The following is a 15,117-nucleotide window of genomic DNA, read 5'->3' as shown; positions in this document are numbered from 1 at the left end:
TATTTGGAGTAAAAAATAATTTCAGGCTGAACTTATGCATTAACTACACAAAGTAGATAATGATATCAACATAACTAGCTTCACGACATATAGCCTACATACTCGGTGATCGAGGCACTGTATAAACAAAAAAGTGTTAAGTGTCGGCACTTTAAAGTCCATTGTTTCAGAAAATGTTTAGAAATGCAATACTTTAAACATCACATTACCCGCTAAAAATATACGCCGATGCGAGCTAAAACACATCCGCGTTCGGGAAAACGGTAGATTGGTCTACGACAAATGATTCCTGGCCAACGCTTTTGTGACTGACAGCGATGTTAGCCAATCAGTGAAAAAGGAGGCGGCGAAGGATTTTTCAAATTTCAGGAAATGGGAAGGCAAAGAAAACTTCCATTGGGAAAAAACAAAAACTAATCCGAGAGCCGTCACAGCCACCCAATTGACAGACAGACACTTTTTCTTCCTCCACCTTTCTGCGAAACGGCACGTAGTTTTTGCCCCCACTGAATGTGTGTTTTTGTCTATCCTCTCAGATTCAATTTGAGATCTGGATATGCTTTCTAGTGTCACTCAGTCCGGCGTCGCGTGAGTCAGAACCGAGAGTTGAACATCAGTCTCCGCTCCTTGCGTGGCGGACTATATTTCACCATGTCGAGTGTGACATTACAGGTAATAAAAAAAAAAACTTGTATTTCACACAGTTTAATTCGTTAGGGAGAATATTGAGAATCCGAGAAGTATTGTTTGACGACCAGATAAATCAAACAACCCGTTGGTCTTAGCTGGATAAATCAGATGGACTCTGTTCTCTTCCAAACACATTGTTGATGAGCACTGTTTGACTCAACTTTGATTTGTAACAGTTTTAAGTTAATCTTATTTATAAAATGTTTATAAATAATTGTTTTGTAGATAGACTATAGGCTATAGATAAAAAAAACAAAAACAATGTGAACGAAAAAGTGAGCAATGGAAATTCAACTGCATCTCAGTTATGTTTTCTTTATACTGTTAGTACTAATAGTGTTTTGGGTTCTGCATATATCATTAAATATCGGTCTAAGAGATTAGGTAGAACGGGTTTTACAGGGATTGGCTTCCTTTTCTGTCTTTCACCAGAGACTTAAATGGAAGAGAAGTTAGGTGTTGGACACACACACATAAAAAAGGTTTTGGAAAAACATAGTCTAAACTTTAGATCTGTTGTGCTTTAAAGTACATTCATTCGGTTTTCCGTTCTTGGCGGTGAAAGGATCACGGTATGACCATAGACATAATAAATATAGACGCCCTATTGGCCACTGGAGCGTACGTCACGGGCCGCCATATTGCGGAGGGCAACGTTCCCATTTCTCTCATAACGGGAGTTGAGGAAAAATGCCTGCCTCATGTGCTGCTTTGGGTTGTACAAATCGCCGCACTATTGAAAACAGGTCTCGGGGAATTACTTTTCACAAGTAAGACTGAACATTTGTTTTTGGTTGTATTTGGTCGTTATATAATTAGTAATAGTAACGTTAGTTGGCCACCGGAGTTAGTCAGACTAAAATAGCTTGATGTGTCGTTCATGAACGATTCGTTCATTTTGACATTAATATGACTCGGGACTACCGAGTTGTCTCAGAGAGTGATTCGTTCATTTTGTGTTGACCGCGCATGCGCGCAACATCGCATAAGGTACATGAAGTCATAAATGATTAGTTCATCTTTCGCGAGTCTTCGGGTTCGGCCGGGTCCGAGTCTTTCGTTCTTCCTGTCAGTCCCATAGAGACTATGCTGTCAGTACCGGAAAGAGAAATGATTAGTTCATCTCTTCGGTTTCGAGTCGTTCGTTCTTCAAGTCAGACTCACAAACCCATAGCACTATGCATTTTGCATATTGTGATTTAAGTTATATGGTTACTCTGTGGCTTTATAGTGTCCTTTTCGTTCTTATTTATTTTTTATTTATTTTTATTTAATTCCTTTTTGGATAGTTATCCAATTTTTTTGAAAGCGTTGTTGGCAAAAAATAAACAAACAATAAACATCCAGTCAATATAGTGTGTACAGTGTTGTAATAAGCTATGTTACAAAGGTGTAGGTTTCATAGGTTTATTAAATAACTGCATATTTAAGTTATATACTGTGACTTTTCACAAAACAACTCGTAGACTTTTTAGGTGATTTTTTATGGACTAAAAAACATAGTGAATGGAAAAATGCATGAATACTACATTCTACATTACTACATTCAATGTTATAGAAAAGAATCTTCATGACAGAAATTCACAAATACATATGAAAAAAGATACAATTTGAGACCAGAAACGTAACATGTAACTGTAAAAGTAAAAATCAAATAAAAAAACTAACTACAACATGTTTGTAAGAATGATGTGAATTATGAACTAGGTTAAGTATTTAATAGGGCTGTCACGTGACAAAAGAACGAAGGACTCAGACTCGAAAGATGAACTAATCATTTCTGTCTCTGCATAGTGCTATGGGTTTGTGAGTCTGACTTGAAGAACGAACGACTCGAACCGAAGAGACTAACTAATCATTTCTCTTCCGGTACTGACAGCATAGTCTCTATGGGACTGACAGGAAGAACGAAAGACTCGGACCCGGCCGAACCCAAACCCGAAGACTCGAGAGTCGAGACTTGAACTAATCATTTATCTTTCCGGATCCGGACCGGTATGCTGCATGTGCATGCAGTCAGTGAGTGCATTGGCTGCTGTGTCACACCACATGGCCCACACACAGACACTGACGAAGTCGACATCGACAACTAAGTATTTTTAACGCTTTGAAGTTCGAACCCGATGACACAAGAGGCGGAGAAAAAGGAGGTGAGGTGAACTAACTGCAATAGCTTAAACTTAAGACCCAATTAATAAATTAACATTTCGGTTTCTTATAAATTGGCTTTGGCTGCATTACCCTATAGTTTATTTTTATTTATTTATTTCAAATTGAATCAACATTTTCGTAAGTAGACTACTTGATGTTTTGGGCTATTTAACATGACATTTAATTATATTCTGCTGAAATGAACGAAATGACTCGAAAAAAGATTCGTTCATTTTGCTGAACGAGACTCAAAGATCCGAGTCAGTAAAATGATCCGATCTTCCCACCACTACTTGCTTGCGAGCTGTGAAAGTTGAGACATGAGTTGACATGATTTATAGTATAGTTTTATCTTATATTTTATATTATAAAGTAAATTTCCTGAAAATCTAAATATTTTCTTAAAACCGAATTTTATGACAAGTACTCGTTACACCATGTACGAACCACTGAAATCGGTTGTTAAATGTAAACGTTATTTTTGTTTTTATCCAGAAAAACGACTCGGTTACTAGCGTAACCTCGGTTCCCTGAGAGGAGGGAACGAGTATTGCGTAAGTAGCTTACGCTATGGGAAAACTCAGTTTCTCGAGAAATATCGAAGTCTTTATGTAAAACGCATTGCAGCTGCACAGCAGATAGCGATGAGCGAGGCAGCTCGGTCATTGGCTGTGCCGCGGCAACTGCTCGAACCAATGACGGGGCGACTCTGAACGCGCGACCAATGGGCACGCGCCTCGTGTTCGCGTTCTCAGAGCCTGCCGAAATTAGCATAGGCAGGCTATATAATGGGCACCAAGTCATGCGAGTTCCTTTAGGTTCAATCGACTGAAGCGAACTGACCAAGCACAAGCACGGCAGCTTACGCAATACTCGTTCCCTCCTCTCAGGGAACGACTCGAGTCGTTCCCTATCGAGAGGTCTCTCCTATTGCACTTACGCTATGGGAACACCATGTAAAACGCCCTGCGTGCTGACTTCGCTCTATAAAATCAGAGGCAGGTGCCTGAGCTTTAAAGCAAAGTGATTATTCCCCGAGCCGGCCAACGGCGAGCTATATACTGGGATATTACAGAGCGTCCTTGCCCAAGGCGGGGCGCTCTTTGTACAAACACAAGCACACATCTTATGTACTGAGCTTTTATGTACTGGTACGCATAATAAATCCTCTAAGTCGGTCAGAGACGGACCTTATAAGGGAGGAGGTGATGCCCAGCATACACACACTCTATTCCATTCTATAGTCAGGCTGATAGAATGTTGGAATGCAATGAGGGGACCTGTAGGTTATAAAACCTGATAAATGTCGGCTGAGGCCCAGCCTGCCGCGCACAAATATCTTCAATGGGTATCCCACTCGACCACGCCCACGAGGAGGCCATGCTCCTCGTAGAGTGAGCTCTGATGCCTAAGGGGCATTGAAGGCCCTTGGCTTCATATGCCAGCTTATAGCATCCACTATCCAGCTGATATTCTTTGCTTTGAGACAGCGAGACCCTTAGTTCGGCCGCCAAAGCATACGAATAATTGTTCCGTCTGTCTGAACAGGGCAGAACGTTCCAAATATACTCGGAGCGCCCTGACCGGGCAGAGTAAATTTGTGTCGCCTTCGTCTGCTGGGGACGATAGCGCTGCCAGAGATATCACCTGTGCTCTGAAGGGTGTAGAGAGCACTTTAGGAATATACCCGTGCTTTGGCCTAAGGACAACTCTGCAATCGTTAGGTCCAAATTCCAGGCAAGCAGCGCTTGATGACAGCACGTGCAGGTCGCCCACTCTTTTAACTGAAGCGAGCGCCAGCAAGAGCGCGGTTTTGAGTGAGAGCTGCTTAAGGTGCACGGTTCGGAGAGGTTCGAACGGGCACCCTTGAGTGCGCCCAGGACCGTGGGCCAGGTCCCAGATCGGCACCGAAGGTGGGCGAGGAGGGTTCATCCTCCTAGCTCTCTTAGGAAACGAACGATCAGATCGCTTTTCCCTAATGAATGTCCTTTATCAGGATTGTGTGACGCCGCTATGGCAGCCACATAGACTTTGAGCGTGGAGGGTGTGCGGCCCGCCTCCAGCAACTCCTGCAAAAAGGCGAGTACACTTGGTATCTCGCGACGCTTTGGGGTTCAAACTCTTGGTATCACACCAGTCACTGAACACTTTCCACTTTCGGGCATACAAGCGCCGTAGAGGGCGCTGGCGCCTCAGTAATGGTTCTCAAAACTCCACTGGGGAGGTTCTCGGAACCCGCTGAGGGGCCATGCATGGAGGGCCCACAGATCGGGCGGGGATGAAGAATCATCCCGCTGGCCTGTCCGAGGAGGTCTTGCCTCAGCGGAATCGGCCATGGGGCAGATTGCATCATCTGTATCAGTTCTGGAAACCACGCCTGGTTTTTCCAGAGTGGGGCTACCAGGAGCACTGCACATTTCACCTCCCTGATCCGACTGATGACCTGAAGTAGCATCGCGATCGGGGAAAAGAATACAAGGGGCGGCTCGGCCAAACTTGGGCGAGCGCGTCCGTGCTTTTGAGAAGAAGAGAGGGCAGTGCGCGTTTTCCTTGGAGGCGAAGAGGTCGACCTCTGCCTCGCCAAAGGTTTGCCATAACCACTGAACCGTCAGAGGGTGGAGAGACCATTCTCCTGGGAGAACCTTGTCTCTGGATAGCATGTCCGCTCCTTGGTTCAGGACACCTGGCACGTGCGCTGCCCTTAGCGAGCGCAGGTGGTGTTGTGACCATAGGATGAGCTCCCTGGCCATAGAGTGCAGAGAGCTCGACCTGAGTCCACCTTGGCGATTTATATACGAAACTACCATCATGTTGTCCGTTTGGACCAGGACATGTTCATTTTTTAGGTACAGAAGCAGGGCTCTGAGAGCCAAGGCGACCGCTTTCATTTCCAGACAGTTTATGTGTAGGCGCTTTTCTGGGTTTGACCAAAACCCGGAGACAGACCTGCCCTCGTAAAGGGCCCCCCATCCTATTTTGGAGGCATCTGTCATGATCATTTTTCTCCGCGTACTTACGCCCAGACTCACGCCGGTTTGATACCAGTTGATGGCTTTCCAGGGCGTCAGGGCTTTTATACAGCCGTGATTCGCTCTGATCAAAAAGTGGCCCGAGCGCCACGCGTGAGTGGGGACACGGCTCTTGAGCCAGTGCTGGAGAGGACGCATGTGCAACAATCCTAGCTGGAGTACAGCTGATGCCGAGGCCATGAGACCGAGCATTCTTTGGAATCGCTTGACGGGCGCGGCGCTACTGTTCTGAACGATGTTGCAAGGCGTCGAATAGAGAGTGCGCGCTCTGATGAGAGGCGCGCTGTCATCTGCACTGAGTCTAGCACTATTCCCAGAAAAGAGATATTCTGGCTGGGGATAGCACGCTCTTTGCAAAATTGATTCTGAGACCCAGGCATTCTAGATGGCTGATAATCCAAGATCTGTGCGTCATTAACTGGTCCTCTGATTGTGCTATGATTAGCCAATCGTCGAGGTAATTCAGTATTCGCGACTCCCGCTGTCTCAGGGGAAAGTGCCGCGTCCATACATTTCGTGAATGTACGGGGGCCAATGATAGGTCGAATGGTAGTACTGTGTACTGGTATGACTGTCCCTCGAAGCTTAATCTCAGAAAGGGCCTGTGATGAGGCACTATCGAATGTGAAAGTAAGCGTCTTTCAAATCCACTGATAGAAACCAATCCCCGGGGCGAACTTGCACGAGGATATGTTTGGTGTTAACATTCTGAACGAGCGAATTATTGAAGCTTTGTTCAGATGTCTGAGATCCAGGATGGGGCGAAGGCCACCGTCCTTTTTCCGGACGAGAAAATAGCGGCTGTAAAAACCCGCCTCGCTCAAAGAGGGAGGAACAGTTTCTATAGCGCCCTTCTCTATCAGTTTGAGCACCTCGGTGCGTAGAACATGTGACACATCTTTTCTCACTTTCGTCTCGACCACCGCTGAAAAGCGAGGTGGTCTGCGAGCGAACTGAAGTGAGTATCCGTGTTTTATTATGTTCAAAACCCATTTCGGCATGTTGGGGATTTTTTTCCCAGGCTTCTGCTCGCACAGATATGGGCTGAATGCTGGCTGGGGGCGTGTCGCAGTGACGTATGGGCCCCACCGGCAAATCGCTTTGTGCTAACACAGAGTCTACGGCTCTCAGAGGCGCAGGTGCGCGCTGAGCAGCCGTATTGAGTGCCGAGTGCAGGGGTGCGTGTGAGAGTACAGGCACGTGCACTATCTCCGAGATGCTCACAGCATGAGTCGGAGAGATGCTTGAAACTGTATGAACAGTGTTTTGGGGTGGGGGTGCATACATCATAATAGGCACGCGCGCCACATTCATAAAGCTTTCCGCATTTAGCGGGGAGTTTCTTTGCTCGCGCATTGCATCTGTGATGCTTGCGGCATGAAATAGAGAGCTGTTTGAAACTGTATGGGTAGCTGTGTGTAGGGGTGCGTGCAGTACAGCAGGCATGCGCGCTACACTTATAGTATTTCCCGTTTTTACTGGGGAAGTGTTTATAACTGTGGGAACAGTGCTTGTGTGTAGTGGTGCATACATGACAATAGGCACATGATCTACATTTTTGGGACATCCAGCCTGAACTGGGGAGGTATTTGGCACTGTTTGGACAGTATTGATATGTGGGAATGCGCACTTTAGTGTGGACATGTGAACCCTTAGTGACACAGGCAGAAAATGACTCTTTTCGTGATTTCTGTGTGTCGCCGTAAAAACGGCGTTTGATTGCAGGTGAACGAGTTTTATGACTGGCCCATTGACTGCTGTATAGACATTTCCAGCTGCCTGTAAGGGGACTGGGTAATGTTTTAGATGTTTGAGAGAGAGCGGTCCGGCTTTTGCGAGACACGTACTCTCTCTTTTTCTTCCTGTTGCCTGGAAGACTTACAAGGCTCCGTGTTCAGAGTGATTCTGGGCCAAGGACCTCGTTGCTCGTGCGGCTTTCGAGCGTCCTTTTCAGGTCTGCTCTTCGGCTGGGAGACGGGCGGCTCTGCCCTGGCTCGCTGCTGCTGCTGGGGCGGTTTCTGAGACGAGCTGGAGCGCTTGGGCAGGAAGTGATGCATAGCTTGCGAATCCTTCCGAGCCTCAGTGACGCGCTCAGTGAATTCTCTCACCGCCGGTCCGAACAGGCCGCTTGGAGTGACAGGCGCGTCAAGAAATGGTGCCTTATCCGCGTCCTTCATCTCCGTTAGCGTTAGCCACAGATGGCGCTCAAGGACGGTCAAATTAGCCATGGCCCGGCCGATGGATTGGGCGGTGGCCTTTGTGGCTCGCAGGGCTACGTCCGTAGCGCTGCGCAGGTCCTTGAAAGCCTCGGGTTCAGGTCCAGACTCGTCCATGGTGCGGAGGAGTTTGGCCTGAAAAACTTGTAGGACCGCCATCGAATGCAGCGTTGACGCAGCTTGGCCAGCGGCGGCGTATGCGCGACCGGCGAGAGCTGAGGTGGTTCTGCAGGGCTTCGAGGGGTGAGAAGCTCTGGCCTTCCATCCAGCGGTGGAGGGTGGGCATAGATGGTTGACCACGGTCTCCTCGAGGGGCGGAGTTGCCTCGTAGCCTCTTTCTCTTGCGCCGTCCACTGAGGAGAGCGAGGAAGAAAAAGAACGCTTTAGGCGAGCAGAGTGCGGGGCTTTCCACGACTTTGTGAGCTCGTCGTGGACCTCAGGGAAGAAAGGAGAGGGTCTCTGTCGGGGGGGCCTGCCGGCGCCCCTGCAGGAACCACTTGTCCAGCCGGCTGCGGGCGGGTTCTTCCGGGGAAGACCAGTCGAGCCAGAGGTCTTCCACAGCTTTTGACAGGATACGGACGATTTCCGAGTCCATGCTGGTGCCCGCGCTCGTGTCCGCTGATGTCGATGGCGCGGCCAGTCGTCGGATGCAGCGTCAAGAGAGAGGCTGTCATCCTTTCCATCGTCGTCCCCTGATGTGCCGAACGAGACGAGACCCACCGCTTTGTTGGAGGGGTGCAGATCCGCTCTCGTGAAATGGACTGGCGGCGGGGAGATTTCTGGTAGCGGTGATGCACGCGGGGACTGGGCCGGCGTGACGTCACCGAAGTCGGCATGCTCTGGCAGCCTCTGTGAGCGGCGCTTTTTCTTGCGCGGCTCGAACGGAGGTGGCAGCAAGGTGGAAGCCGGCTCGTTTGCGGTGAAAACGGCAAAGCGAAGCGCCAGCTCGGCGAGGCCCAAGGAGTCGCATTCGGGCATCCGCCCTGAATGAGTGCAGCTTCTGCGTGGTCCAGACCCAGGCAGCGAGTGCAGATGATGTGCCGATCTCCGTCGTGAAGAGGGCCTCTGCACGAGGCGCAGGCTGAAGGCATTTGAAACAACGCCTTGGAAAATTACTCTTTTACTTTTAAAAGCGTCGCGGGCGGCGCTTGCAGTAAAGGATATGCGATCGCGCGCCGGATGGCGTAGCAGAAGGCTTCAAGGCGGCTGAAGGCGCCGGCGTCCTCTTAGCAGTCCCGCTGTAAGCTTGTCAACGGCGGCGAAAGACTCCAACAATCCGGAGGATCCAGCGAAGAGAAGGTCTTCGCTGAAGGAGATTAAATCTAAAGGAACTCGCATGACGGGGTGCCCATTATATAGCCTGCCTATGCTAATTTCGGCAGGCTCTGAGCACGCAAACACAGGCGTAGCGCCCATTGGTCAGCGCATTCAGAGTCGCCCGTCATTGGTTCGAAGCAGTTGCCGCGGCACAGCCAATGACCGAGCTGCCTCGGCTCATCGCTGTCTGCTGTGCAGCTGCAATGCGTTTTACATAAAGACTTCAATATTTCTCGAGAAACTGAGTTTTCCCATAGCGTAAGCTACTTACGCAATAGGAGAGACCTCTCGATAGGGAACCGCAACTCACCCGTTTACTTGCATTTGATTACAGCGCAGTCTTGCCTCCGCAAAATGGCGGACGCGTTGACGTATTGCAGCAACGTTCCAAAGCGGCCAATAGGGCGTCTATGTATTTATTATGTCTATGGGTATGACTGGTTCATTATGGTCTGCTGTTGGTTGGATGGTGTAACAAGAATGTGAAAATGTGTGAACACTGCCCTCTATGTGTCGGAGAGTGAAAACTAGTCTTTTAAAATGAAAAATGTTTTACAGAAAAAAGCCATTGTTCCCAGTCTGTCAACACTTCTCTCCTAAAACAAACAGAAATGATTGTCAATCACCGTCCAACCACTGTCTGAAAATAACCAACTGTTAGTGTTCTTAAAGTGATAGTTCACCCCCAAAAAAATTATCTAATCATTTACTCACCCTCATGCCATCCCAAATGTGTATGACTTACTTTCTTCTGCAGAACACAAATTTAGATTTTTTTGAAGAATATTTGAACTCTGTAGGTCCATACAATGCAAGTGGTGGCCAGAACATCCAAATATCACTTAAAGGCACCATAAAAGTGATCCATATGTCTACAGTGGTTTAAAGTTGCACTCAGTAACTTTTTGTTTGTGTCATCTTGGACTTTCAGTTACACCTAGTGGTGTGGATTCAACATCATTCAAACTCAGTAGTTTTCAGTTACAGATGCCATTGTAGAAATTCACTAGTCACAATCAGCCATGATTCATTTAATCCAAGAGTGAAAGTGTCCAATAACAAGATGGTTATTCAGATTAATTGAGTATTATTCAGGTGGTCATGTGATTCTAAAATGGCTGGTCCTATGAGGGCACCCTTGCCCAATGTAGAATAAAATAGCTTTTGTAAGGTTACTGATATGACTAGAGTGCTCATGATTTTTTAAACATGTGTTTCAAAATTACAATTAATTTATTTAATAGTTAAAAAAAAAATTTAATGGGGGAAAAAAGTACCGAGTGCACCTTTAATCAATGTCTTCTGAAGCGATCCAATCTGTTTTGGGTGTGAATAGACCAAAATGTAATTCCCTTTTCTCTGAAAATCTTGACAGCCGTCTCCTTAGTGATTATAATTTTAAGCTCGACTACTTTTCCTATAGCGCCATCTAGTGCTCTGCACATGCTTCAAGCACTAGGAAGTGTAATCGAGCTTGAAATCATAATTATGCCCAGAGACTGCAATGTCAAGATGTATAGTGAAAAAGGAGTTATAATTTGGTTTGTTCTCACCTAAAACGGATTGGATCTCTTCAGAAGACATTCATAAACCACTGGAGTTGTATGAATTACTTTCATGATGCCTTTATGTGATATTTAGACCTTCAGAATTCTGATAACCATTCACTTCCTTTCTGAGAAATTCTTCTAAAAATCTTAATTTGTGTTCTGCAGAAGAAAGAAAGTCATCCACACCTGGGATGGCATGAGGGTGAGTAAATGATGAGAGAATTTTCCTTTTTGGTTGAACTATCCCTTTAAACAGTTTGAACACTAATCTCTGAGATTATCATGTTCACACTTCTTTGCATTATGGATTATTTGGTTTGTATGATGCTATTATTTATTTACTTTACCATTTATATTCAGCTGCTCAAATACTTGCAGTAGTTTAACTAATGAACACATATTCATTATGTTTAGGTATGTTTTGTCCAAAGGGCAAATGCCATGAAATATACTTGTTGAACCTTATCAACCTGTTGAATTAGTTTTTATTTTAATTTTATGTTTTTAAATTTTTTACCTGTTGCTCATTGTCCTTGCTCTTATACATCACAGAAAAGCTGTCTTCGGGGTCTGGCCGAAGGCGATCTCATGGACCCTGAGTTCCAGCAGCGGGTAGAGGATGCAATTGTCCTTCTCCGGCAGGAGATCCAACGGGAACTTAAGATCAAAGAGGCAGCTGAGCGGCTGCGACGGGCGGTGAGCAACCGCAAGAATGCGGCCGATGTCGATGGTCAGCTTAGAGCCTCCAGTCAGAAGCTGGAGCAGCTCCACTGGGAGCTCCAGGAACTGAACGCTCGTGCTATGGCCACACAGAAAGAGACTGTGACAGGTGAGAGTGGAATGGTGAGGCGATGCTTTGGCATGATATGGTGAGCTCATAGTTTCATTGTGTTTATTAAAACTGATATAATAATAGAATTAATCTGTTTTGGAATTTGAATGTTTCACATAATAAACTAAGGCTAAAAACAGTTCAGAAAATAAACTCAAAACAGCTTTTGCTTATTGAGCAGTTTTGCTCTCTCCCCTTAACAGTGGATTTTGACTGGACATTAGTGGGTTTTTCTTTTTAAATATATAAACTGAGATTCTTTAAAGCCATGGCCTTATTGTGTGTTATCAGGAATGGCTAGACAGATCTGTTTAACATTTAATTATTGATGAAAACTTAAATCCAAAGTGCAGCTTTACTTTTGAAAACCTGGGTTAAACAATATTTTTTATAAAAATGCTGTGCAATATTTGCATGCTTAATGTCTTCATATAGTGCAGAATTTATTCCACTTCGATAATAGGCTGTTTGGTCTTGTTTTCTCAGATGATGCCACCTCTCCAGACCCGTGCCATTGGGAAGAGGCCACATCACCACTGGTCAGCCGTGTCCATACCTTAAAAAAACAGCTTACAATGGAGCTCAAAGTGAAACAAGGAGCCGAAAACATCATCCAGACATATACCAACAGTTCTGTAAAGGTGAGAAGTTCCTCTACAGTCCCTATTATATTACTTTTTTTTTTTGTCATTTATAAGGATGTTATTTTTCCAGATTAATCCGGAATTCTGGTCATTCTGACCTAAAAATGTGACCCATGTGAATTGTATAAATCCGTAAAAAAATATATGAGGGGAAGTGGGGGATGTTAAGATCTTATTGAGAATGCCCTGTCCTGTGGATTTTTGATAAGCACTTTTCACCCAAACAACTGTAATTCAACCTTCCCTTGGATGGCACCACTGCTGCTTCAGCGTCATGCACGTTGGAGTTGAGAACACACAAGACAGGTGCTTCTGATTTCACTGTCAGGACTTTATTCAGGTTAGTTAGGTTTTTCTTAATTAATCCAGAGAAATTGAAGCTAATAAATGGCTGGCAATAAAACAGTTGCTGGCATGTTAAAAGCCACTAATACACTGCCTGGCCAAAGCAAAATTAGCGTACTCAAATATTTTGTTGGAACGCTTTTAGCTTTGATTACGGCACGCACTTGTCGTGACATTGTTTCGACAACCATATGCAATGTCACAAGATTTATTTCCATCCAGAGGCACATACATTTTTGCCTGAGATCTTGTGTTGATGACGGGAGAGACAAACTACTCCGTAAAGTCTTCTTCAGCACATCCCTATGACTTTCAATGGGGTTAAGGTCAGGACTCTGTGGTGGCCATTTCATGTATAAAAAATATTCCTCATGCTCCCTGAACCACTCTTTCACAATCTGAGCCTGATGAATCTTGGCATTGCCATCCTGGAATATGCCCTATGCCATCAGGGAAAAAAAATAAATCTATTGATGGGATAACCTGGTCATTCAGTACATTCAGGTCTGTGGCCAGACCAATTGAAGCAACTTCTGAACACTGCCTTAAATCCAAATGGTTATGTTTTATTTTTTTTTGGCCAGGTAGTGTTTATAGATTAAGTAGCAGTTAAAGCATTACAGATGTGACAATTGCAGTAAAATCGTGACATTTAATTGAACATAATAAGCACTCATTACCTATATATCAAACCACTTGTAGCTATGATCATAAACCCCTGCAAATTGAGACCAGACATCAGAACATTTTCAGTGTAAACAAGTTTGAATTTTTTTCAATTTTAGATCGGGAAATGAACTTGCATTATGGACGTGACAGAAAAGCACATTAGTTTTTCTGGGACCACACACTCTGAAAATTTAAATGCACAATCCAGAAATAATAATAGCCACATAATGTAGAATGCTTAGAATCACTAAGAACATGTCATGTTTAATTTGTATTCATTGTTGTGTTCACATAAATAGGAACAAATAAGTGTTACGGACGTGACTTATTTTTGTTATAAACATGACAAACGATTTGACAAATTTTGACATCATATGATATCCATCAAGGAAGCATTATGTATTGAATTAAAATGGAAATTGCTAAATGGTCTTGCAGGATCACTAAACACGTCACAAATCAAAACAATAGTTTGTGAGGTCATGCAGATGTTTGTGTGTTGTGGGGGTGGGGTTGGTTTTTAAATAAGTTTGGGTTGCTTCCAAAGACTATGAAGGATGGTAACACACACGCACACAGACACACACAGAGTCACCTCCCCCTCTGTTCCCCATGAGTCCCATACTTTATTACCGTTAAGAGTGTCGGTCCCATGACCTCTAGCTAGCTATCATTGTATCTGCCACTTATTCTCAGAGCCTGTGCGTTTCTATCAGACAGGGCTCCAATAATGCTGCTGTATTTGCCTGAGAACACTGTGTTCTGGCAGCTCTGTGATGTATGTCTGTGCTGAATTCAGACAGCTTGAATACTGAGCACTGATCACACACCCCTACTAAACCTCACAGAATACTTTCTGCATTTTTACATAAAAAACAAAAAAAAAAACATTTAGGTTTTTTTTTTTTTTTTTTTTAGCCTTTTGGTTGAACCATGTTTATATCATAATTACATGTGTATAATCTAGAATTGTGCTAATGAATAGTCCTCATAAACCATATATACCTGAACACACACACACAAATGCACTCAAGCATCACCACTTTTGAGTGTGTGGTTTGAAGAGGAAACGCTTGGTACTGATTCGGATTCTCCTGTCCTGGGCCTGGTGACAGCATTAGCCATGTGACTTTTCACCGACCAATGCTGAAGCATTCGGGTTTGGGCCAGCCAGGCAGGGCAAGGCAGCAGCAGAGGCATAGAGGTAGCTAACTCCTGTCGAAGGAGATCTGTAAACGGAGAGAGCGAGAGGAAGAAAGAACCAGTTTGAGAAGGGGAGGGGAGTAGCAAGCAAGCAAGTGGGATGCAAGGACAGTACAACAATAAGAAGGAAGAATGGGATGTCTTCTCGGATGCTGGTCAGCAATGTGTGAAGTGTAGTGTCGGGAAAACAAATCACATGAGGAGGTCTGAGGACAGCAAGAAGAACACATCAGGAGGTGATGTCTGATGGGGGTCAAAAAAGAACAAGGGGATGTCATACAGCCATCTGAGAGTTCACCAAACATGACAGATGACCTCTTGAGATGCTTTGAGAGGGGGAGAGCGCTATGGACGGTATTGTTTCCTCCTTCCTTTACCTTCTGAATGACTCTTTTCTGCAGGTTTCAGGTCACATGTTTGCAGTGTTGTTTGCTCTAGGACTTATTACCTCCTGAGACCCGAGCGTGACTG

General features: G+C 45.1%; 1 protein-coding gene across 4 annotated transcripts in view; it reads left to right on the top strand.

The window, feature by feature from the left end:
• The first annotated feature begins 437 nt into the window (after positions 1-437).
• The window catches only part of LOC127642031 (serine/threonine-protein kinase N2-like), a 39,614-nt gene continuing 24,934 nt past the window's right edge, over positions 438-15,117 (top strand). For 2 of the 4 annotated variants that reach the window (XM_052124780.1, XM_052124775.1), the window contains exons 1-3: positions 438-672; positions 11,506-11,782; positions 12,272-12,426. In XM_052124780.1, coding sequence (XP_051980740.1) covers positions 652-672; positions 11,506-11,782; positions 12,272-12,426 — 453 coding nt within the window. In that variant the 5' untranslated portion in view covers positions 438-651. Of the gene's footprint in view, positions 673-1,341; positions 1,461-11,505; positions 11,783-12,271; positions 12,427-14,520; positions 15,001-15,117 lie in introns of those variants that run through there. The other 2 variants (XM_052124788.1, XM_052124794.1) reach the window with 2 other exon arrangements.

The sequence above is a fragment of the Xyrauchen texanus genome, chromosome 4 (assembly GCF_025860055.1).
Source record: "Xyrauchen texanus isolate HMW12.3.18 chromosome 4, RBS_HiC_50CHRs, whole genome shotgun sequence".
NCBI lineage: Eukaryota > Metazoa > Chordata > Actinopteri > Cypriniformes > Catostomidae > Xyrauchen > Xyrauchen texanus.
Note: the sequence above shows the minus strand (reverse complement) of the source record. Positions and strands in the feature narration are given on the sequence as shown.